The following is a 24301-nucleotide window of genomic DNA, read 5'->3' as shown; positions in this document are numbered from 1 at the left end:
CATTTTAGGAGTGTTTGTGAAACCTTCGGTTTGCTGTTGTGCAGCCAAAAACTGCACACAGGTAAGAAATAAGTTTCTTGCTGATTTTAGATGCTAGCAGAGGTTCCTGTCCAGTATGCAGGGTGCTTTTTGTATTAAAGGTACAGATTAAAGCTGGGAGACTTCTTGGTAATGGACATCTTGAATTTGCTAGAGTACATTTTAGATGTGTGTGTATATGTCACGTTTGTACCAAGGTGGATTGATGGAGAGGGAGGACTTGAATCATACTCAGAGTTCAAGGGATACAGGAAGAATCAAGAATGAGCAAAGCAAATGTGTCTGCTCAAATGTTTTGAAGAAAATGATGCTGCATTTGCCTTGAGAGGCTTTTGTTGGCTGTTGCTTTGCATTTCTGTGCCAGAGATCCATGCCATATGCATTCCCCTTTACAGGCTGTTGTGTTCAGGGTGTGCTGGGATGCCGGGACATCTGGTTCCTGGGAGGCCTGTGCTTGCAGGGACCTTTTTGTTGTTCTGGGAATGCACAGGGATTTTTATTAGGTTCAGCAGGTGTGCAGGATACTTACCCAGAGCAGTATTTTCTGTGTCCACTAGACACAGTCTCTGGGAATTTATGTGGTTGTCTTAAAGACACAAAATGTAGGACTGTCACTGTTCTGTGCCATGTGTATCTCAATCTCACTTTAGTCTTGTTGGTTATCCACTCAAATTTTTTCTTTCTTTTTTTTTTTTTTTTTTTTTTTTTTGTCTCCTCTAATTTTAAGGTTCCTCAAAGATTTATGGCTAAATGGGAAGTCAGTGTTGGACAGGCAGAAGACATTCTTCTTGGGGGGCCAGAGGATCAAAAGTGCAGCCAGAACTCCAGCGAGCTGGACAGTGAGAAGGAAGCACAGTCGGAATACTATGCCAATGGCCCTGGAGCAGAAAGGGACAGGCGGCTGAATGGCTGTTTTAAATCCTTGGCATTTGACTCCAGATACCGAGCCAGTGAAAAAGGAAAATTGCACATTAAGCCACACGTGAAAAAAAGCTCTGACAGCAGAAAAAGGACTAGAGTAAAAAAGAGTGGTGCAAGAGGGGAAGCATCTAGGAGAGAAATCAAAGCAAAAATGCCAGAGCGCGTAGTTAGAAACATGATTGTTGGGGACCTACCAGATAAACATGCCTCTCATGAACTTCGCCGGATTGCCAGCAGCTTAACAGCATCCAGTAGCACCAGGGAAAACCATTTGCTTTCCTCCTTTGGAGAAAGACGTTTTGAAATGACATCTTTGAAACCAGACTATGAGAATCGTAAAAGTGATGCTCTGAAGAACACTCTCCAAGGGGATTTGTTTTCCAGTGCATCTTTGGAGAGAGAAAAGAGCTCCCTGGGCATTTTGTGCAGTTCCAAATTACAAATACACTATTCCACATCTGATGCTGGTATTGAGAAAAAGCAAGCTGAATCGGATTCATCCTCTTCCCTCTCAGATGGCGGGAACAGTGACGTAGATACCATGGACCAAAGTTCAGAGAGAGCCTCTAGCGCTCTTGAAGTTAGTGATTCTTCAGATAAAGTGGAGAGGGAGTTTCCTATGACGTCAAGTGGAAACATTAAGCTTTCCATGTATCTTTCTCAGAAGAGCAACAGAAGAGCCAGGAAGAAGTCATACAGGGATCGCAAACCTCTGGGAGGTTCAGTAACCAGCAGACTTGATGCTGAATTTGCAGATGGGGAGCTTGAAGTAGGCTTCTCTGATGCTGAGATGTCATTGACGGCTCTTGAGTGCTCCTCAGATGTGAGAAATGACAATCTTTCCCTAGCAAACAAGCACACTACTCCCCAAAGTGTTTCCAAGGACAGCTCCTGGCCTGCTGTTGCAAATCAAGCAATCTTAAAACCGAAAAGTATGAAACTGCCCCGCATCAGGAGTATAAAATGCAAGCATAAAGAAAAAGTTGCTGGGTTGGAGCCTTCTCTTGCAGAAGAGGAGGGTGGTGTGAATCGCTGCTCTTCTGATACCAAAGGTTTCTCTGGCCTTCAGAGAGATTCTCTTCAGAGAAGTGGAAAAGTTGATGGTCAGAAACTGTTAAACAACATGCATGAGAAACCCAGGGATTCTACAGAAATAGAAACGGCGGTGGTGAAGCATGTCTTGTCAGAGCTGAAGGAGCTATCTTATCGGTCCATAAATGATGATGCTAACGACTCTGGCACTCCAAAGGCCACAGTACCTTTACTTTTCTCTTCTGCCTCTGGTCATGGTTGTTTGCCTATTGAGCCAGATTACAAATTCAGCACCTTGTTAATGATGTTGAAGGATATGCATGACAGTAAGACAAAAGAGCAGCAACTGATGACTGGTCAAAATATAGTCCCATTTCGAAATACCAGCACAGCTGATGGTTCTGGAAGCAATTCTGCAAGTGGTCTGAAATCCTTGTCTCTCATAGGTCCCCCATATAAAATAGAAAAAAATGGAGATTGTGCCCAGGAAACAGTAAATCCAAACTCCACTATAAGCAGCAACTCTTTTTCACGCAATCCTCCAACCAAGTTGACAGGGATTGGTACTAGTAAAAGAGAGCCCGCGAGTACTGCTGTTTCTGGGACAAACGGCACAAGTTGTGTGTCCAAACGCAACTGTTCAAAATCTAAGCAGTCATCAAAGCTTGGAGATAAAACAGTTTCAAACAGAAAGGACTTAAAACCAGGAGGGCCAAGTAAGTTGCTAAGTCGGTTATCCAGAGATTCAGGAGAACATGCATTCCGCGTTCATGGTTCGGTTACCAGTCCTCTAGGTAATGAAGCAGAAGATACTGAGAGGAAAGAGTCTGTTGATTTAACAGAACATTCAACTGATGAAGACTCTGCCTGTTTATCTGATGACAATTTAGATCGTATTGGAAGGAGACCTGAAGCTGGTAGAAATATTGAGAGCTGCATTTCTGCTGAAAATGGGGAGAGTCCAGACTTGGATTCAGAGGCAAATAGTGAGAGCTCTCTTGGTGATGAGTCTAATGTTATAAATCACGTAGCACCCAAAAAGAGATGGCAGCGTTTTAACCAAAGCAGTGCTAGATCTAATAAGCACATCAGTAGATCTAGGGAACAAGGAAACTTGGAGAGTGCCTTTGGCCTGAATTCTCGTGGCTTTTCACTGAAGGGAAATGAGTGCTTGGGACGTAGGCATTCCCCTCATTCAAAGGTGCGTGAGGGAGACCTGACAGATCAGGACTATAAGAATCATTTAGACTTAGTTGAGAAACGTTTGAATGTATGTGGTAAGCCAAACAACAGTGTGATGGACTCAGAAACAGAGCTTGGCAACTTTGCTCCCCAGTCTGAATTCTCTGCACAAGGTAAGGGAGCTGGACTTGCGCCAGAGTGTGTATTTGTATACATTTTATACTTTTTCATTTAAAGCATAAGTTACGGAACTTGGGGCTGTTTGACAACATTGGATGTACACATCTGAGCTGAAGAAAGTGTGATACGTTGGTTTTGGGTTCTCTGTAAGCATGGAGAGCAAAGAAAGCAGAGTCGAGATGGGATTTTGCTTAACTTTTTTGTCAGAAAGTTCAAATACATTACAAATCATTTGTTCCTCCACAGTGAAAGGTAAAATAAGCATCCTTGCAAGCCTGGAATTATTTTAAAAAAAAAAACTTCTACCTTTGTAATATGTTCCTTAGAGTGACCTGCTTGGTGTTAGCTGGATCGATCAGTGCTAGAAAATTGTGGGAAACTGAGCCTCAATTGTTTTTTTTCTGGTGCTGTTTGACATGGTGTCTGTCTTTGGCTTGTTCTATAGGATTTCATCGAGGTCTGTGCTGGGGGTTCTTCTGGCATTTTAGTATGGAATTTTATTAGCTGCTAATAATGAATTGGGGAACACCACAGATTTCTTAATTTACAGCTCTAGTGTGGCTGAGGGGTTAAGGGGAGAGCAGAAGAGGGGGAAGCTGCTAGGGAGGCTGGGCTGGAGAAAGACCAAAAAAAAAACCCCAAACCCACAAAAAACCAAAAAGTGTGTGTGTGTGTAGGGAATAGGTCCCCCAAAACTGTTCAACACATACCGTGCTCAAGCTTCTGCAAAGAATCTGGGGAAGCAGATCTTAATGAAAACAACAGAATTAGGTTTTTACATAATTTCACCAAACTAAATTGCTCTGATCTATTTGCAATATCATAAATTAATATAACTTGAGAGAATTTTGAACGTGTATACACTTAACATGTTCCCCCAGTGCATATCTTTGTGTATTTTGCTGCTACTGGTTGCTGGAGGGTGCCTACACCTCTGTTTTTTAGTGTGGAAAAGGCAGCTCCTTGCTTACTTGTAGGACCTGCCCAAGGCAAGTCACAGCAGGCACAGAAAACAAGCCCATAGGGTGTAATGCATGGGGTAAAAGTTCTGGTTTGAAATCATAACCAGCTTAATCATTCACTGACTGCTGGCTGTGGCTGCGTGTTTTTGAGGACTTTAAGTCTTCACAGAACAGGCGAGAGGACGTGTATTTTTCTGGGGCTGTCAGGGCTCTGCTGCAGGAGTGTCACAGCCCGCTGGAGGGAGTGAGTTCCTCATTTGCACCAAGATGCAACTAACCTCATGGTGGTTTTGCAATTGAAGTGCCCTCAGTATGTTGCTACATGAGATGAAGATGCAAGTCTACAGAGAGAGCTAGAGAAGAGCTGGTAACAGGTAGTAATATTAGGAGAGAAGCAGCAGAGGAATGCAGCAGGCTCCTGGGCAGAGTGGTGTTGGAGAGGAGCACAGAGCTGTCCTGGTGCTGCACAAAGGGATGCAGTGAGAGCCTTGGATTTGATTGCAAAAGTGACAGATCGGCAACTGCAGCGTGATCTTAACTCCCTTGTCCTAAATAGCATATAAGCCTTGAATCACACCTGAAGCTCCTCTGTACAGGTGTGTTAGGAAGGCACTGGAGCCTATGTGAGTGACAAGCTGTTTGGACTGCTGTAACATCCCCAGTGTGCTGGTGGTAGTGAGTAAACCTCTAGTGCTGTGAAACCCGTTCATGGAAACCAGTCTTTTTGTATCGGGCAAAGCCAATTACTTAGAAAGTAGAGAGAATGGTACTGGAAGGTTGTTGTAACTGCAGTTTACACAGGAGGAGTTGTTTCTTCTGTTTGCCAGTGCTCTGAGAAGGTGTGGCTAATCCTTGTCTGCAGCAGGCAGAGTATCAGCATCAGAGATGGTAACAGATTGCAGTCACAACTGTGCGATTTCCACAGAGCTCAAGCTATATAAAGTCTTCATAGTTGAATGGCAACTTTGGGCATATTTTCGCTATAAACTTTGGGGTGCAATTTAGAGCAAGTAAGGCAGAAGTGAAGATTGGTGGAATTTGCTGATGTACAATGTTTTTATAAGTAATAGTTTCATCAGGTTTTTGATGTGCCAGTGCCAATCTGACTGCATTTGGGATTCACTTTGGGAAAAATGTGCAATTAGGTCAGTCCTTCTGGCACAGGGCTGTGGGCTCTGCATGACTTTGGGGCCCCAAATAGTTGCCTGGTGAGGATACTCATCCTATAACTGGTTATGTGCTGAAATGTGTATTTTATCCAGACACCTGTGTGGAGCAGTAATAGAGGCTGAAAATCGTTGTTTGAGAAAGTTGTTCCTTTCTTCTTTCGGCTAAGTTTGATGCTTTTGTGCTTGTTTAACCACAAAGCCACAATAAAGCGTAGCAATCTTGTCCAGCATCCCTGTTCTGAAGTGTTGCACTGGAATGCTTTGTTAGAAAAATGTTTGTTTTAAAGAAGAAAAAGCCACCTCCTACACATGAAAAGAAGCAAAGAGAATATTTACTGTTTGTTCCTAAACTTCCAGGAGACGGCAAAAGTTTTTGTGACTAGGAGAAATCTTTTGGCAATATTATTTGATAATTTTGAAAACTAAAAAAGGGGAAGAGTCAGGTATTCTGGGAAGTGAGAAAAGCTTCCATCATCTTGCTTTTGTGGCTTGCTGGGTAGAGATGGTGTAGAGTGTCAGGGTGCTCTTTTTGGTGGGTAGATTTTTGTTGGGTTTTTTTGTGTTTTTTTTGGGGTTTTTTGGGTTTTTTTTGAGTTTGCAGCGCATTGTGGAGTAGCATGGGTGGTTAGGTTTGTGTTGAGGAAATACCTGTTACTGTGGTTCCCTTGCAATGATGCAGCATTGTGCAAACACAGACATAGGAGCCCTGAAGAGCTTGCAGTTGCTGGCGAGAACTGTTCACTCCCTGATCTCATTGTGAAATCTATTGTCAGGAAGCAAAGCAGTAAATGGGCTTGCAGTAGCAGTTGTAGTGTATGTAAAAATATGTCAGGGAGGAGGGAAAGGGAAGGAGTTAGGCTTATGTTGTACTAGTGAACTAGGTATTATGGGAAAATTCTTTTCCTGAGCCCCTGCCCTAAAACCAAAGGAGTTTGTGTTAACAGCAAAGGTAGCAAGATGAGCCCGAGTTGCTAACAGTCTTAGATTTTGGTAAAAGTACTGCAGGAAGCTTAGATGTAGTTTATCTAGGGAGACATTGGGTGAAATTCCAGGATTCTCTCAGATATTTAATGTTTTTTTGATTTCTTGTCTGAACTGCTTGAAGTCTCTTTGGTCCTTAAAAATCCCACCTGCCACGTCAGGATATTGTGAAAATAGGAAGCTCAAAAATTATGAGGCTGTATCAAAGAGAAAAACGTATCAGGGCTCTTTCCACATGGAGCTTCTGGAAGGGAAGGCAGGAACAGCTATTATCTAAAGATCATGAGGAGAATTTTGTCTTGTGACCATCTCGAAAACACAGTCTTGAAGCTGCTTTCCTTTTTCTTAGTACATTCAGAGAGGAAACGCCTTAGGAAGCCAAGTAAACGGCTTCTGGAATATGCAGAAGAATATGATCACTTATTTGCACCCAAGAAAAAATCAAAGAAGGGCCAGGAGCAACTGCAGAAGGTAGGTGAACACTAATGTGCTCTTCATGGTTATTACTCTGGGGCTCTGGTCTGCATGCTTTTGATGACTTCTTGCTGTGTGCAGTGCCATGCAGGATGAATGTTTTCACCAACATGTTTCACTATGCTAGGTGAATTCTGTGGCGAGGTCTGAATTTGAAGGAGGTCTTCCTGCACGATGTAGTCCTGACAGAGGTACCCAGCAGGGGCCAGGTTCTTTGATTTCAACTCCATCTTCAACCAAAGGGTCCCCTCCCATCCTTGAAGCAGAGTGCTCCTTCTCAGAACTAGGATCCCACTCCACTGATCAGCTTCTAGAAGAAACTACAGATTTTCCAGAGCTGGTGCTGTCATCTTCAGATGTTTCTGAAGTTTCTGCTTCTCCAGATGCAGAAGAGAGATTCCTGAAATCAGGTAAATTGGGAGGCTGTGTGATTCTGTTCCCATAAGTGATGTGTCAAGTTCAGCAGAAATTGTTGCTTCAACCAGCGTGAAAAGGTTAGTAGCTGTTGATGTGTTAGTGTGGTTTTTGCTTTGCTTCGTTCAGTGACCTTTACTGGTGCTGGGAAGGGAGACAGGGCAGGTGCAGTGGGTGATCCAGTGAGCTGGATGATTACACTTAACTATTAGCTTTCTGTAGCGTGTGATGGTCCTCCTTGTGTCCTGGCACAGAATGCCCCTTTGTCCAAACGAAGGAAGTCATAGCTTCTTCTCAGAGTCCTGGCCTTCTGTGCCTGCAAGCAGGGGCATTCCTTTAGCTTGAAGGTCTCTTGCTACTGTTAAAACCCTTCAGATGAATATTGCTGTGCTGAGGTTGGTATGCAGAGTCTAATCTGCATAGCTTGTGGGGTGTCTTTTTGCTTCTTGGTGAGCTCGGAGAATTGTAGCACAGAAATCCCTCCGGAAACACTTTTTTTTTTTTCCGTAGAGGTTCTAAGCATCTGTAGAAATTGTCAGAGACTTGTACTAGCAGCAAGCCAGGGCCTTAGCTTTTGGTAAGGCACAGTGTACAAAGAACAAATGTGGTCTCATGGACCTTCCCCCTTTCCAGCAGTCAGTGTCAGGGTCTACAAATTTGCAACACATTCATTCTCTGGTAGTGTCTAAAGCCATTTCCAAGGTGAAAGTCCTGGTAGCACTGTTCCTCTAGTAAGGAGGCTATGGTGAAAAAATTAAACCAAGTAGAGCGAGAGGTATGGTCACTTGGAGGTCAGTTAGCGAGTTATGTGTGAGAGCGGAGGGATTGCCTTTGGGGGCTTGTGGATGTCAGATGGAAATGGAAAGTTTGAGACGATTAAAGGAGGAAAAACAGAGGATGTGAACTTGAGGTTGGAGATGCAGGAGAATAGTACAGGGTGCAGTAGTAGAAGCAAACATCCAGCATGCAGAGATTGCTTAGCTCTTCCCCCTCCTGAGAAAACCTGCTTCTTGCTGAAGCACAGGGAGCCTAAGCTGTGGGTACAGGCTTGCCTTGAGAATGCTGCTGAGTTGTCCCTGCATAAGGTGTCTGATGTGTAAGCAGTGCGGGCAGAGGTGTGTCACAGGAAGGACACAGCTGAGGCTGATAAAGCAGGCAAATGAACAGGGTAGGATGGGTAGCAGGCTGTTTCTGTGGAGTGTCTTGCACTCATGGCATCATCATTTCCAGGTCTTTCTAAGTAGATACTGTTGCCAAAATTAATGTGGATGCATCTACGTCTAGCAGTTTGTTACTTCCCTGAGTGCCAGCAAAAAGCTTGAGTAGGAAATGGTGCAGGTTACAGCTAGTCTGGAGTGTCTTTTCCCTGGTAGTTTTAACTGGGAGCGTATCCTTTAGCCTGTTTATTATGTGCAGCATGAGTGCTGGTGGGAGTGACGTGGGAGTGGAGGCAGGGCTGTATTTGTCAGTGGTAGGACTGGCCTATGCCAGATCAAAGTGGCTGGGAAATTATGATCTGAATTGCACTGCCAGGATGTTACCTGCTGGCATTGACTTCATAGTTTCTCTTCTGTGGGTGGATTTTTGTATTACTTAGAGGTATGCCTGAAGGTCATGGCAGACAGGTCTGTTTTTGTGGAAGTTGTACAGAAACACGAATGGGGGTCTTTGGCCAAAGAGCTTATCATCCCAAAGACCAAGGTGAAGTGGATCGTTTTGAACAGTTGTCTGACATTTGCTGAACGGTGTTAGTCTGACTGAAGAGAAGAAAACCCCTGTTTCATTGCAGGAAACTTTGAAAGCAAGCGTCAAAGGAAGCCCACTAAAAAGCTCTTGGAATCCAATGATTTGGATGCTGCCTTTATGCCAAAGAAGGATTGGACTCCCCAAAAGAAGGTATTTCCCTTCTAGCTCTTTTGAAAGCCAGCCTAGACAGCAGACCCTGCTGTATGAGACGCGGTACAATGGGCTGTGGTTTTTTGTTGGCTGTGGCCCAGCAAAGGTCCACCCTTCCCAAAGGTGCTGGTTGCTGTGTTATGATGAAGAAATCTACTGAATACAGATGTGTTCCCTGCCCCTCCCGACTTCTAATGGGGATTGGGTAGTTTTGGCTGTAAAATCTCTTCTCTTCATTGATTTATATGGAAAAGGAGTCAGCTGGATGCTGTCTAGGAAGGTGTGAGTAGAAATATTCTGTGCAGAGGCTTTCTGTCACTGTTATGCTGCAGTGTAGCTTGAGCTTGAACCTAGGCTTTGTCCTTTTCTGTCAGATTTACTCTGAGTAGTTTCCTTTGTTACCTTCCCAAGTGAGCTGGCAAATGGTACCTAAGTGCAGAGCTTGTAGCAGGATGGAGGCTTGAGTTGTATCACATGTAATATACAGTGCTTGGTGCAGATTTTTAAAGAAAACGCTGCTCTTCTCCACTAAATACTCGATATTCAGCGACAGGGTTAGGGAAAAAAAACAACTTGTAAAGAATTATTTCAGGTACCTGTGCTGGACCTGTTGCCACTGTTTCTAAGGTTGATTAGTAACAGTTTTCATCCTTTCCTTTTTATCTCTGTGTGGCACAGTCTTAATGCAGTTATCATGGTTGCAGTAGTGCAGAGGCCAGTGTATTTCAGTCTTAAGCTCCAAAAAGTGTGATGCCAGAAGAGTCGCTCTTCCCAGCACCTTACAGGGTGCTAGCAGCCTTTTTGGGAGAGCTCAGAAAACAGTGGAATGATGCTGGTGAGCATAAGACACAGCAGACTCAGCATTCCTCCCTGCCCAGAGACTGATTTTTCCACATGGGATATGTCACACACACCTCCCAAATATTTTCTTGTAAAGTCTCTAATCACCGATGAATTCATTACCTGATCTGTAAGTTACACACTGCAGTCATTTGTAAAGGCTCTGAGTGGCTGTGGAACGTGCATTTCTGGTTTCCATCTGGTGACTTGACTCTGTTGTGTATTTGTAGGGTACTGGCCCTTCGGAGAGTGACAGCTCTGAGCTCTACTCACCAGCTCACTTCTCGGACCTGGGAGAAGGTAAGTGAAGGCAGGGCTGTGGGGGTAGACTGCTGATGTTTGGATCAGTGCTTGTGGCTGTGCGTGTGTGAGGGCCTACAGAGGGTGCTTGCCTCAGCTGAGGCAGTGGCGCAAGAAATGGGTACCGAGATTGTTTACCCATGGTCCTGTTACGCCTTTGATTTCCCTGTGGAAAGTGGAGATGGTGGGCTCATATTTCCATGAGATGATGTTTGCTTCTCATTCATAGTCTGGGTGCTTGAAGGAAACTTACCAGCACGAGTCCTGTACCAATATGCTGTCTTTTGCCTGCTGACATGCTGTGACCAGGCTCAGTGGTGGCTGCCCTGTCCCATGGATGATTCTGCATTGTAGTCCCTCCCTGTCTGCCTTCCTGTTGCATTGGGATCGACATGAGGAAGTTTTTGTTGCAGTGTGGTGGCAGGAGGTAGTTGTCAGCATTCGATTAGCAATGTAAGCTTTGTGTTGATAGCATTTCTTCTTTTCTGCTGGATCTGTCTCAGGAAAGTCAGTGATACTGTTCAGCAGCCTAGCAAAAGAAGCTTAAACCAGTATGAATCAGTGGTCTTCTGATAGCTGCAGGACAGAGGGCAGACTGCTTGGAGACTGGTATTACCCCAGCCATTGTGCCCTGAAAGACAGTGGCACCCAGCCTGAAACTCTCAAAAAGGGTGTAGAACTTGCTGGTGGCACTGGTAACAAGGGAATTATTTCTGCATTTTCCTTGACTGGTCTTTCTGTTGCATCCCAGCTTCTGAAAAACTCTTGGAGAAGCAGCGGAAGCGGAAAAGACAGCGCCATCCCTCTGCTGCAATGCATTCCAAGAAGGAGAGAAATGAGGAAGGGCTGGGGGAGACTCCACACTCTGAGGTACTGTTGGGTCTTCCTACCTGCTGTCATCCCTGTAACCTGTCTGCTGTTTCCCAAGGTACTTTGCAGAGCCTGGACCAGGTCCTCTTTGGCTGGCTGGCGTGTCAGTTGGGAGTTTGTCCCACTGATGTAGTTGCATGAGCTGGGGTTGAAGCTTAAAATACCACCTTGATGTAGTAGCTATTTCGTGATGACTGCTTAACTCCGGCTCAGTTTTTAAGCTGCTACCCAGCTAATTCTCTTGGAGAGAGGCTGTTCTGATCTGATGGAACAAGGTTTTGCCTGGCATCTTGCTTTGCACCTCAGAAGGTCTAACTGCTGTAAAAAGTCTTCTCTGGTGGTGGTGGGAGTCTCTTGCCCTTTCACGCACCAGTACGAAGCACAAGCACTAGACTGTGGACTTCAAACCCTTCTTCCACTTGCACCTGCACGCCAGGGTGAGCAAGCACCATGTTGGAGGGGATGGGGGGGACTGTCTGTGACTGCTCACAGGAGCCTCCAGCAGAAAGGGATAATTGGGGCAACTCCCTTCTACTGCATCCCAGTAGAGTCGGCATAAAAATATCTCTGACAAGCACATTTTGCCTTTTAGGAATGAGCCAGGTATCACCAAGTGTAGGGGAAGCAAGACTTTTCCTGGGAGAGGCGGGACACCTGGGCCTCTCACCATCGCCTCTCACTTCCAGTGGCCCAGGTTCAGCAGCAGGCTGTTCTGTCAGGATAGTCAGTATGTATTTCAGGAGCCAATTATAAACATATATTGTTGTATTATTTGTTGTTACACAGCTTCCAGGAGAGCACAAACCTCACACTGCTTTGTCTGAGCAGTGCCAGCCACCCTACTGCTACTGCTTTTTGAAAAGGGCGTTTCTGATGGGGGTGGTTAAGTGGGGTAATACCCCTGGGCCATGCAAGCCTTCCTGTGATGTGTTAGTGCTCTTTCTGAAGTGTGCTCACCTGGACTCATGTTTCATAGAAGGCTGTACAAATACCTTTGCCAATGCTGGGTGGGGGGAAGTTAACACTGTCTGCTGTTAGGTACCCGCTAAGAGACTGGCTCAGCTCTGAGCCAGCAAACTCTCTGTCAGTCTTTTAGAAGGAAGAGGGGGCAATTCAGAGCAGCGAAGTAGCTAGGCCATGGCTCTGAATCCTGCGTCCAGCATTCCCTGCAGAGGAGGCCCAGGGAGTCTTAACTGCCTCCAGCCTTTAGACATCTGAGTTTAGTACCTGGTTAGGTGTATGTAAACCATGCCAAAAATTGCGATGTTTGGCACCTTTTGCCAGCATCCCATTTCTCTGTGATTGTGTCTCTTGAGCCGCTGTGGTGAGAGCGTTCACCCTTTGGCTTAGGTGAGCGTATGGGTACTGGTGAGTATTGGGTGCTGTGGAGGTGCAATTGTGCTTTCATGTGGAATGTGAACCATGCTGGTCCCTAAGTGACTTTCCATACACCTTGCAAGGATCTCCACTTTGTGCTGAATGGTGCTAGAAGAAATAGACAGTCTGATGATACAGCGCAGTGAAGCCTTGGATCCAGCTGCTTTCAGAGGAAAAGGCAGCAGAGGAAAGCTGGTCTGCCTGGGCTGAACTAAGCAGCTTTCTCTGTTCTTGCCTGTCTGTGGAGTGAGGAACGCAAGTTTACAACATCAGGGTAGCAAGAGACTGAGAGAAGGGGATGGAAAATACTGTTGAAATCATTGTCAAGGCAGGGTTGTGAGCCAAGGGCAGGCTGTGCCAAAGAACAGGCCAGGCTTTTGAGGATGTGCCAGGTACAGCAGCAGAGATAGCTCTGGAAGAAGACCCAAGATGAGAGACCTGCCCTCAGTAGGAGGTATGTAGTTTTGCAGTGCTCATGCTACATGCTGGGTAGGGAAAGGAGGGGGAATGGTGTGACAGGTTCTTTTGAGTGATGGCCTTGAACGTTGATTCTCTTCTCCCTTTTCACAAAGCACAAGTATCTGGCTTTGCCCATCCTGCCTAGCTCTGACATTCCCTTCCCTATGATGTTCTGGGAGCATTGATTAAAATAAGGCTAAGATCCTGGCCTGTGACATGTGCAGATTGGCCAGCTCTTTGTGGAACCAAATAGGATGGGTTTAGGCTGAAAAAGCAAGGCTTGAGCATGCTGTGCCACACTGGGCGGTGTGGGCCCGGTTGTTAAGGTAGCAATGATGCTAGCAAATGCTTTCAGATCTGAAGAGGGAGTTGCTGCTTAATGTTATATGACTCCTGGCTTCATTTGAGTCTCCCATTCTATTAACACGTGAAACACGGCCATCAGGATGCAAACCAAGGAGTCCTAGTAGACAGCAGCCAGAAGGATGGAAAGATGAATCAGTTCTAAATCCCTCATACCTCTGTTTGCAGCAAATCTGCGTATGTCCCGTCCCCCCCCGCCCCGCTTTGAAAACACTATCTTGAAACCTTAGCTACAGCAGGAAGCTAGTGCCACTACTGACAGGATGGGTGGTGCTTGTTCACCAGCACCCTGCCCCTCCTGACAGGGACCTCAGTGACCATAAGAGGGGCTGAGCTCATTTTGTGCCTGTAACACTGGGGCCCCAGCAGAAGCAGAAGCTAATAGCTGATGTTGTTTGCCCATACCAGTAGCTGATTAACCCTGCTCTTGTTCTTCGTTACAGTGACCCCTGCAACCCTGAGGTCACTGCTGAGCTGAGCAGAAGAGGGAGCACCTATGTAGGAATAGGAGGACCTGAGCTGTAACCAGTCCTTGGAGCACCGGTCGCCGGTGCTGCTTCTGGAGCATTCCAGGAGCCAAAACAAGTATTTGGGCCAGAGGGCTGCCTTGCAGCAGACTACGTAATTCCTAGCAGAAATACAGCTGTAGGAGCTGAAATAGCATAGCACTTAGCTTGAATAGATGCTATTGTGTATGGAGGCAAAGGTGGCCGTTGTCTTCTTGGATGATTTTTTTACCAGTGCTGTAGAGACCTTTCTCTTCCCTCTGCCAGGGCTGTGTAGTAGGGTGGCAGCAGTTTATGTGCTCCTTATCAGTATTCCTGCAGGCTGCATCACTGCCAGCCTTCTAGTGAGATTGTGATCATAGTCTAAGGCTGTACACCATATAGTGTGTTGGACTGGCAGTAGTTTGTAGCTGGGACTGAATTTTTTTTTTGTGCTCAATAAAGGCAATTTATACTATTCATCTTTGTATTGTGTGCTTTAATACACTGTCAGTGCACCTGTGTGTCATTGCTCCACAGAACTCAAATGTTTTTGAAATATAGGCTTTAAAATGTCCCCAAATAAAAGCAGCATACTGCTGCATTTGGGGATGGGGGGAGGGAATAAAAAAATAATAACGATGCTTCCTTTGCCTTTTTCTTTATCTGACCAGAATACCAGCTCCAGGTTTTTTTTTAAACTTTGGGAGATCTTTATGTCTGTTTGCCCAGACTAATAAATGTTTGAGGTTACAAGCTTTACAAGCACCACAACTTGGACTGACACTCCTCCCATACACAAAGTGGTTTGAAGCTCCCTCTCGTGATCTTTAGCTGGACACTTGGTGCCAAGCAGGCCTAAGGATATGAGAGTGGTGGCTGCTGTCCCTGCCAGCAGTTTGAATTCCTCACAAGGTGTTTCAGTTGTACAGTTTGTGTCTGGGCATACACTGGGTATGGCTTGGTTACCCAAGGAGGAACTGGCAGCTGCACACTGAGAGCACTCAACCAGCTGCAGTGGGCTGTGATATTAAAAAACAGCAGAGTCTTTAAATGTTCTTCCTCAAAGCACTTAGCTAAGGGCATCAGTTCGGTGCAGTATTCATTAATGGCCCTTAAGGTTAAACCACTCTGGAGTGGCATCTGGGGCTGGTGAGACTATTGAAGTGTTGCCTAGACTGTACCTGAGAGCCTGGTGGTGGCAGGATGGCGTCCTTAGCTTTTAGTTGCCTGTCCTGACAAAAGTGAGGGCCACGTGCAACTCCAGGACAGCACTATCTTGTAGAAACAAGTGTCTCTAGGGTATCTGCTGCTCTCCTTCCCTCTAACAGTGTCTGGGCAGGTTCCATGGAAACATCGGAAGGTGTCCTTCCACCTTGGGAAACCTCATGGCAGGGCCCCTGACTTGGCCCGTGAGGGTGCAGTTGCACCGTTATCATTTAAACCCCATCTCAGCAGGATGCTCTTTCACCAGTAGATGTTACAGAACCCCATCTCAGCAGGATGCTCTTTCACCAGTAGATGTTACAGTCAGTGCTGTGATACCTGTACAGGACAGATGCTTGTGAAAGACTCACCGGCCCCAGCAGGGTGGTGGTGTAAATGCCCTGCTGCACTGTTCGCTTTGGTGTCGGCCAGTTAGTTCATACTAACACAGGCCTTGAGTACCTGCCTGTATTTAACATGGGTCATGACAAGCCGAGAAATGCATGGGGAAAAGCCTGGCTCGTTTGCTGGGTGACAGTTGCAATAAAGATAATGTGAAGTTTTTCATTTGCATTTCCAGTGCAAGCAGACATCAGGATGCTTCAGACTATTCCAGCCTACCTGATTTGTTTCTATGCAGGGCCATACCTTCCTTCCTCAGCCATGACTCTTAGCGAGGAGTTATGCGCAGGGAAATAGTTGTGTTCAGTACTGTGTATTTTTTAATCATCTAGTAAACTAAGAGCTCTTTCCTTTCTTGTAAGTCTTTTGGTGAAACTGTATGGGGGATGTTCTTTCCAGGGTGGGTAACACACACAGACCAATTATGAAACCTGTTACATGCTCAATGGCTGAATTTGTAGTTTCCAAGTCAGGAGAGGAACTACTGACAGCCCTGATTCTGGATTTTTTTTTTAAAAAGGGGGAGACATCGGTTCACGGAACTGCTGCAAGTCCCAAAGAGGGTAATGAAGAGGGGTCGGAGAACGACCATGGAGTGCCTTCGTCCAAAAAAATGCAGGGGGAGCGTGGAGGAGGAGCAGCTCTCAAGGAGAACGTGTGTCAGGTAATGTTCTTGAAGGATCTCTTTGAAACCGTACCACTATAAAGCATTTTTGTGTAACTTCTGGGACATGCTGGTGCCCCGACTACCCTAGGTAGCCTCAAGGTGCTTATTGTAGATTAACCCCCTTGTGCTCTGAATTGAATCTTTCCTCTGTGATTGTTTCTCCTCCTGCTAAAGTTCACAGATGTTAGGATGATGTAACCAATGCAGAATTCATTTTGGCTGATGCATGGTAGCAGGCACTGGATGGCAAAAGGCAGTGATGATGCACAAACCGCCTGCATTAACTGACAAAAGGAAAACAAGTGGTTTTCCACAGGGGTGTCTGCTGTTTGTCTGGGATGAGTTGGGAAAGGAGTTCACTCAGAGTTGACATTGTGCTTCTTTCCCTGTAGATCTGCGAAAAGCCAGGGGAATTATTGCTGTGTGAGGCGCAGTGCTGTGGTGCTTTCCACCTGCAGTGCCTTGGGCTCTCCGAGATGCCAAAGGGCAAATTCATCTGCAATGAGTGTTCCACAGGTACGGCAGCTTTTGTGAGTGCAGAAGGACAAGAGTTGCTTGCTGCATGCTTACCTGGCGCTTCTTTTGCTGGAGCAGTGTGCCTGCAGTAGGGCTGTTAACTAGCTCTCAGTCCTCTGATTATTGGTTTGATGTTTGATAACGACTTTCTAATTAATTGGTCTTGCTGTTGATTCTAATTGGTCTTACTGTTGATTCGGGCATGTGGGATGTGAAGAAGTGAACGTCCAGGATCTGGTGGGAAAGAGAAGGAGAAATTTTGTATCTAGGAATAGGGAGAGAGAGATAGTGGGACAGATGAGTCTGGAGTAGGCTGGAAAGGGTGAAATGTCTAAGTGGGATTGTTGATTTTTGTCTGTCTTATTTTTCCCCAGCCTGAAATCACAGCTGTAATAATGTTGGGTTTTTTGATTTGTACTTTTATGGCAACTGCAGGCAAGAACAGCCTGCTGCAGAGACCTGTGCTTTGGGATAGGTACAGCAGGCTGGGAAGTTGTGCTCTGCTAATATGCAGCCTAGTGGAAGCTCAGGTCTTCATTTAGCCCTTTTATGTGCCTGGTGTTATGTCTGTTGCTCTTTCTCCAGGGGTCCATACCTGCTTTGTGTGCAAGAGCTGCGGGGAAGATGTAAAACGGTGTTTGCTGCCCCTCTGTGGGAAGTATTACCACGAAGCATGCATACAAAAGTATCCGCCCACGGTCATGCAGAACAAGGGCTTCCGATGCTCCCTGCACATATGCATGACTTGTCATGCTGCTAACCCAGCAAACATCTCTGCATCTAAAGGTATCGAAATCATCTAGGGGATGTAGTTATTTTGTTTCACATCCACTGTGCAGTTACCTAGCCCACTAGATCTTCCTGTTGGTTCCCGTCCTTGCCACAGGGCTTGCTGTAGCATTTGCCGAGGAGCAGCTTCTCTCAGGGGAGTGGAGGGTGGTGTCGGTGCGTGAGTATGTGAGGCTGCTGCTTGTCAGCACTCCCGATGGTCAGGCATAGCAGCTAAAATGTTCTCCTCTGGCCAGATGCTTAGACGCCTGCACGTCCAACGATGCCACATGCCTCTCTGGGTTTTTGAATTAAGTCTCTGGAGCTGTACAGACTCCCTCATGTTTTTCCTACCTACGTTTCACTGTGGCAGTGCTGCAGATGGTGTCTGCTTAGCAGCACTGGCTATCAAGGCAACAACATAGAGAGCAGCATAGTGAAAACTATGATATTATTAAAATTCTCTGGGTTTTTGTAATGCAGATTCTCGTCTTGTAGTAGTGACACCCTTGGGTTGAGCTTCTCAGGCAAACATTTGTTTGAGCTGTTTGCAGCAATACCTTGACCTTTATCTCATATGATTAAGCTTAAAACTTTCATGTGATTGCCTTGCATGTTTGGTTCTGAAGCTGCCTTTCTTTAAGTCTTTGGTGTCTTAAGATGAGTGACGATGGGACCAGCTCTATTTTATACTCAGGAACTGTGTTAAAGTTGTCTTTCCCCCCCTGCCCCATATCAATATTTGGTGTAAGGACAACAGTCAGGCCTAAAGCCCCTAGCTGACTGCTTCCCCACTGAACCTCAGCGTTGTGTTCCTCTGACTGCTGCTTCTTGGTGGTCAAATTTACCCCTTTCCTCACACCTCTTCTCCCTATTACAGTCTCTTGTGAGGAGCTGAAAACAGCTTTCAAAAATCTTGGATAGATTAAGCCTGTAGGCAATTCTGAGTTCTCTGTTCAAGAATTTCAGGGGAAAATTTGATGAAGTGAAGAGGCAAGTGTCGGTGTTTTCAGAAGCTACATGGATTGGTTTTGTTATGTGCAGCTAAGCACTCAGAACACACCCTCTGCGATTACTGTCAGAGCTAATTTACTAATTATTTGTGTATGATAGGAAGCATTTCCAGTCTGTGAACTCTTGAACTGTTTTCTGCACAGCATGCAGGAGGTTTTTCACTTCTAAATAATAAAAATGTATGTGTTATATACAAACATATATAAAATATATTTATAATTTTATATATTTTTAATGTATATTAAACAATGTAATAGGAATCTAGTGAGTGATGTCATGGACGGTCTATAAAAATCACCCTTTCCCAAATATCACCTGTTTTGCTCATTTTAAGCTTAGGCTAGTTTTGGCAGGAAACAAAAAAAATCACCCTCCTTTAGAGGTTCACTCTGTTCCTGACATCTTGTGGTGCTAGGTCGCTTGATGCGCTGTGTGCGGTGTCCAGTTGCATACCACTCCAATGACTTCTGCCTCGCTGCTGGGTCCGTGGTCCTCGCCTCCAACAGCATCATCTGCCCCAACCACTTCACTGCACGGAGGGGCTGTCGCAACCACGAGCACGTCAACGTCAGCTGGTGCTTTGTCTGCTCGGAAGGTGAGACAGTCTGTGCTAGGTCCCCTGTCACCAAGGAATGCCTTGATAGAAAGTCATTAGAGCAGGCAGAAGCTTTGCCTGTCCAGAATGTGCCAGTGACAACTGCAGAGAACAAACTGTCTTCGTGTTCATCCCCATCTGAGTCCAGTTTCAGGCTAGGACTTTTTCTGGATCCTTAGAATGGTTCTTTTTGCAGCATGAGTAGGGCACAACATTTGAAAAGGGTTTGCAGAAGAGCATCATGCCCTTTTCCCAGCTGTGTCTGTCTGGAAGTGTGGAGTCCAGGGCTTCTGCACAGTGACTGATAAATTCCTCCTCCTTTTCTTTGCAGGGGGCAGCCTTTTATGCTGTGAGTCATGCCCGGCTGCGTTTCACCGTGAGTGTCTAAACATTGAGATGCCAGAGGGAAGCTGGTATTGTAATGATTGCAAGGCAGGCAAAAAGCCACACTACAAGGAAGTAGTCTGGGTGAAAGTTGGGCGATACAGGTAGGTGAAGGTAGAACAGACTTACCCCCATGTCTTCTTCATGCAGTGCTCATGGTGATTGAGGTGAGAAGCTGCTCCTCTCTGCAGGGTACAGTGCAGCAGCCTGTGGCTTTTTTGCATGCATGTAGTAGTTGGTAAAATGGGTTCTTTCATCCTCCAGTAGCCTCTGGTCTCCCCACCAGCCTTGCTGATAGACCTCACACACTTTTTCCCCGTGTCTCCATACAGTAGCATACTTCTCAGGTGGTTGCAAGTGGGGAAGCCAGAGGTTTCACCTGTCCTTGCCTGCGTTGCAGGTGGTGGCCAGCTGAGATTTGCCATCCTAGGACAATTCCTGTCAACATCCAGAAGATGAAACATGACATCGGTGAGTTCCCTGTGCTGTTCTTTGGCTCCAAGGATTACCTCTGGACCCACCAGGCCCGTGTGTTCCCTTACATGGAAGGTGATGTCAGCAGCAAAGACAAGATGGGGAAGGGCGTTGATGGCATATACAAGAAAGGTAACTTGTCTTCATCCAGGGAGGTATATGTTCTTTTTCTCTTCGTTCCCACTTGGAGAAGTAGCATTCTTGTAACAGAGAAAAATGTCGTCTTAGAGCTAAAGTGAAATTAAATTTATAGAATGAGCTGCTGCTTCTCTGTCATCCAGTGCACTCAGAATTTTCATTGGTCTGACTCCTAGAGAGGGAGAAGGGTGTGCAGATCTTGAATGCTTCTCCAGCTCTGATGTAGCGGCTCTAAATCCAAGTGAGTTGCTGCTTTGTCAGTTTCCATGTGTCTAATAAAGCCATTATCTGTATAGAAAAATGCACTTGAGAGCTGTGAATGCAGCTGCCCGACACCTCTTCCCAAAAGCAGGCAAAGCTAGCTGACAGTTTGGATGCTTTATCACCCATGGGCAGGCCCCTTACCGTAACTCCTGTGACTGTCCTGCTGCATTGGCCTTTTCTTCACCCCCGACAGTGAACTTCTCTGCCACTGAAGTACGTGGCCAGGGAGGTTTGCTTGTAGGACTGGGAGCACTGGGTGGACATTGGCAGCCCGGCTCTGTCTGAGCAGAGAGAGTTCCTCATAACACAGCCTGTTCTCTCACTTAGCTCTACAGGAGGCTGCAGTAAGATTTGAAGAGTTGAAGGCACAGAAGGAACTAAGACAGCTTCAGGAAGACAAAAAGAATGACAAGAAACCTCCTCCCTACAAACACATCAAGGTGAGGGCAGGTAGTGGGGGGACAGGTGCAGAACAGAAGTCTTGAGCTCTCGGTGCACGTGATTTACAAGTAGATAGAAACATTTCTACTGGTTGGGCATCTTGCTGCATTTGAAAGTCACTTTCGTCCTCTTGGCGTCTTCAGTCATCCTCCACAGGATTCCTGTATGCACAGAGCTGTATGGAAGCTGAACACCAGTAATGGAGGTACTCTGATTTACTGGAACAGCTCTGGACATCTCAGTGCTGTTCATTGCCAGTTTTGTGGTCTGAAGGAAGTGTCTCTCCACCTTGAGAACTTAGGGGAGAGTGCTAGTATGCTAGCTAGTGCTAGCGTACAGTATGCTCGTGTACCGTATGCTACTGATGGCAAGGTGGGTGTCCCAGGTGCTGCAAGATAGAGGATGGTCAGGGTGCAGTGGAGCAGAGCTGCGTGAAGTATCTTGTTTCATCTCTGCTATTGTTTTATATCTTTATCTGTATCAGTTGGTGACTGGACAGAAATACTAAAGCAGATGGATGAGCTGGAATATCAGCCCTTTTGCAGAGTCTTGGGGAACGCTTCATGTTTAGGGCTGTGTTTTGAGGTAGAATTGGGGCAACAGTAGAAGTTCTACAGGATGGAGGTGACTTGAGAGGGGAGCTAGGGCCAAGTGGGTGCATATGCTTGAGATGTGGCTCCAGACTGATCAGAAACCAGGGACTCGGGGACTGTTCTTTTTTTCATTGCATCTGTCTGCTCCTTCCCTTTTTCATGTGGCAAACTATGAAAGCTTAAATGATTTCTGGCACTTTTTGTTTCTGGCTAGAATTTCTAGGCAGGCAGGTATATCCTGCATGAGATACTATATGTACAGTGTAAAAACCACAACTGAATGCTGTGGCAGCAGTGTGGGCCAGGCTGCTTCAGTGGAGGAAACACAGTTTCTCATTATAGATATTTTTAAGCCTGTCTCTGGCTGCAACGTGAAGGAACTTTGGAAGCAGTTTGGAGCCTTTGAAATACCCTTTTAATATAAATAATAATGGCCATGGTTGTTAGCTATGGCAGCTCTTCTGAGGTCTGTATGCAAGTTGTTTGTCTCTGTGAAAGCAGAGCAGTTTGCAGGAGCATACGGTGAACTGGAGAAGACTTCAGGGTGGAATGGCCAGAGCTGGCTGTGTCCGCTCCCATGCTGGCCGAAGGAGATCAGCACCCTGGGGGTCCATCCCAAGGAGCACCAACATGAAAGGCTGCTGTAAAATACACTTGGGATCCTTCGTCACATCAGGATTGTGGCTAGTCCAAGCATCGCCCTGTTTTGGAGCTGGTTTTGTACTAGCAGTGCCTCAGAGAGTAGGGAAGGCTTGCAGGACACGTGTGCGTGCTCAGACACTGTGGTCGCTTGGAGTGGCAGTGCCAGAGCCAGCAAGGGCACCTCTGTCTGCCTGGCGGTGGGCTGACCTAATCGTGTGAGTCTCATCACTCTTAATGAGGTGATGAACTAACAGCCTGAGTAAGAGATGGGAAGCAGCAGAGAACAGAAGAGTGACGAGGAAGGTTGAAGGTGGGAGGCAGTATTAGGATGAAGGAGAGGCTGTGTTGAAGAGATTAATCAGGGGTTTCTGCAGAGTTTGCTTTTGAACAAAAAATGGAGGATCAGGGCTAGGGCAGCCTCAGGCAGGCTGCCAGCATGGCAGCTTTGCTCTGTGGGTGGATCTAGATAAATTATGTGCAGGCTGGAATAGTTTTGCTAAGTGATCCCCTCCTTTCATGTTCTGGGAGAGGAAAGGGAGCCGATGGTGTTGCTCACCTGGGCAAAGAACAGTGAGGAGCTTTTCTTCAGTGTCTCTCTTCAAAGTCCTGATTCTCTGTTGACTGCCTTTCAGCGTTTGCTGCCTTTAACCAAAACCAAAGGACCTTGCTCATGCCACAGACATGCCAGTCACTTCTTCACCTGGTGCTACGCTCTGCTTCCTTCTGGAGTGGTTTTTAGAGAGCTCCTTGGCTTAAATCTGAGGTCCTTTTTGGGCCTTCCAACCCCAGCCTACTCTGTTTTTTCTGTTTTTTCTTTGATTTACATCTGCAGGACAGTTGAGTGGCCTGGTGCCTAGGTAGACCCTCTGTACTCTGTCATGGGAATGCCAGCCTGGTTCTCATAGTGACAGCTGGGCGCACAAACCAGCTTGAAGGTAACAGATTCAAAAAAACAGGGCTGTAAGGAAAACCCGTAGCTTTTTCCTTAGAAAAGCACCTGACACTTAAAGAGACTGGAGAAGGTGTTGTTTCACAGAGAAGACGGTTTGGTGTCGGTCACAGGTATGGTGTGCACCCAACAAGAGGTCACGTGGGCTGGATGTAGGCACAGTGGTGTTGGCAAGGGGACATTTGGCAGCCTCTCCCCGCTTTAGGGTCATAGAAGACACACTGCACCAGGTAGTGCCTATGGGGCCCTGCATCCTCCTTAGATCTTCCCTCTAACTGTATATATAGTGTTCCCTGTACTGTGTCCTTCAGCCCCTTGCTGTAATTAACTAGCACTGCAACCTGTCAGCTCGTAGGCAAGGATTGAGTATAGAAGTGACTAGCGGGATAAACTGTGTTGTTCTTAAGAGCTAACGTCCTTCATGTGCATTCAAGGTGAACCGGCCGGTGGGTAAGGTGCAGATCTTCACTGCAGACCTGTCTGAGATACCACGTTGCAACTGCAAACCAACAGATGAAAACCCGTGCGGTCTGGACTCCGAATGCATCAATCGCATGTTGCTCTATGAATGCCACCCCATGGTCTGCCCTGCCGGGGAGCGCTGCCAGAACCAGTGCTTCTCCAAGCGGCAGTATCCGGAGGTACAAATTTTCCGCACACTGGCTCGAGGCTGGGGCTTGCAAGCCAAAACAGACATCAGAAAGGTACATGCTCTGTTGCTGTGCGTAATTTTCTCTTGCCACTTCTCCCTTGCTCAACATTGGTTTTGACAGATTTGAAGTAACGGCTAACTTCCCTAATTTGGAGACGACTTCTTGCCATAGAATGCTGTTTAGGAAAGAAATGGGTGAATTTAGCTTTTCCAGTCCTGACAAGAATGTTTTGGTTCAACTAACCAAGAAAATTGTTCGCATGTTGATGTCCCACAGGGTGAGAAAGATGATTGCTCTGTCTGCTTGTATGGATCATGAGCTTTGAGTACACCAGAACACTGACCTAAAAACAGTGCTCAGGATTTCCGGATGGGGAACAATGATTATACCTCCCCCCCATTCTTGAATAGCCAAGCTTTTCCAGCATGGGAATCTTGTATCAGAAACTGAAACCAGGGCTTGGGCCTTACAAAAGGTTAATATCCTGGAGATGGCTGTTATTATTGCTGAAACGGTTATCTCCAGCTAAAACACTTCTATATATATGTTTTTTCAAATCCAGAGAATAGTAATTCTGTGGACACACGTCTGTGCTGAATAAAGAAGGAAGAATGTTAAAAGCAAAAAGAACCCCAAAGCTAAAAAAGAGGA

The 24301-nt window shown here is 46.1% G+C and overlaps 1 protein-coding gene and 1 long non-coding RNA gene across 7 annotated transcripts in view; both read left to right on the top strand.

Moving 5' to 3' along the window:
* Nucleotides 1–24301, top strand: part of NSD1 (nuclear receptor binding SET domain protein 1) — a 66760-nt gene that overhangs the window by 23057 nt on the left and 19402 nt on the right. For 3 of the 6 annotated variants that reach the window (XM_055812485.1, XM_055812484.1, XM_055812489.1), the window contains 14 exons: nt 767–3347; nt 6816–6937; nt 7068–7350; nt 9123–9250; nt 10321–10390; nt 11142–11260; nt 16073–16216; nt 16612–16735; nt 17321–17521; nt 18933–19112; nt 19444–19600; nt 19897–20102; nt 20700–20812; nt 23432–23701. In XM_055812485.1, coding sequence (XP_055668460.1) covers nt 767–3347; nt 6816–6937; nt 7068–7350; nt 9123–9250; nt 10321–10390; nt 11142–11260; nt 16073–16216; nt 16612–16735; nt 17321–17521; nt 18933–19112; nt 19444–19600; nt 19897–20102; nt 20700–20812; nt 23432–23701 — 4698 coding nt within the window. The remainder of the gene's footprint in view (nt 1–766; nt 3348–6815; nt 6938–7067; nt 7351–9122; nt 9251–10320; nt 10391–11141; nt 11261–16072; nt 16217–16611; nt 16736–17320; nt 17522–18932; nt 19113–19443; nt 19601–19896; nt 20103–20699; nt 20813–23431; nt 23702–24301) is intronic. The other 3 variants (XM_055812488.1, XM_055812487.1, XM_055812486.1) reach the window with 3 other exon arrangements.
* LOC129785033 (uncharacterized) lies at nt 11996–14426 on the top strand. Its single transcript, XR_008748453.1, has 2 exons — nt 11996–13091; nt 13903–14426. It is a non-coding gene; the product is annotated as an uncharacterized LOC129785033 (long non-coding RNA).

The sequence above is a fragment of the Falco peregrinus genome, chromosome 8, assembly GCF_023634155.1.
Source record: "Falco peregrinus isolate bFalPer1 chromosome 8, bFalPer1.pri, whole genome shotgun sequence".
Lineage (NCBI taxonomy): Eukaryota > Metazoa > Chordata > Aves > Falconiformes > Falconidae > Falco > Falco peregrinus.
This window is presented reverse-complemented; position numbering and strand designations above follow the sequence as displayed.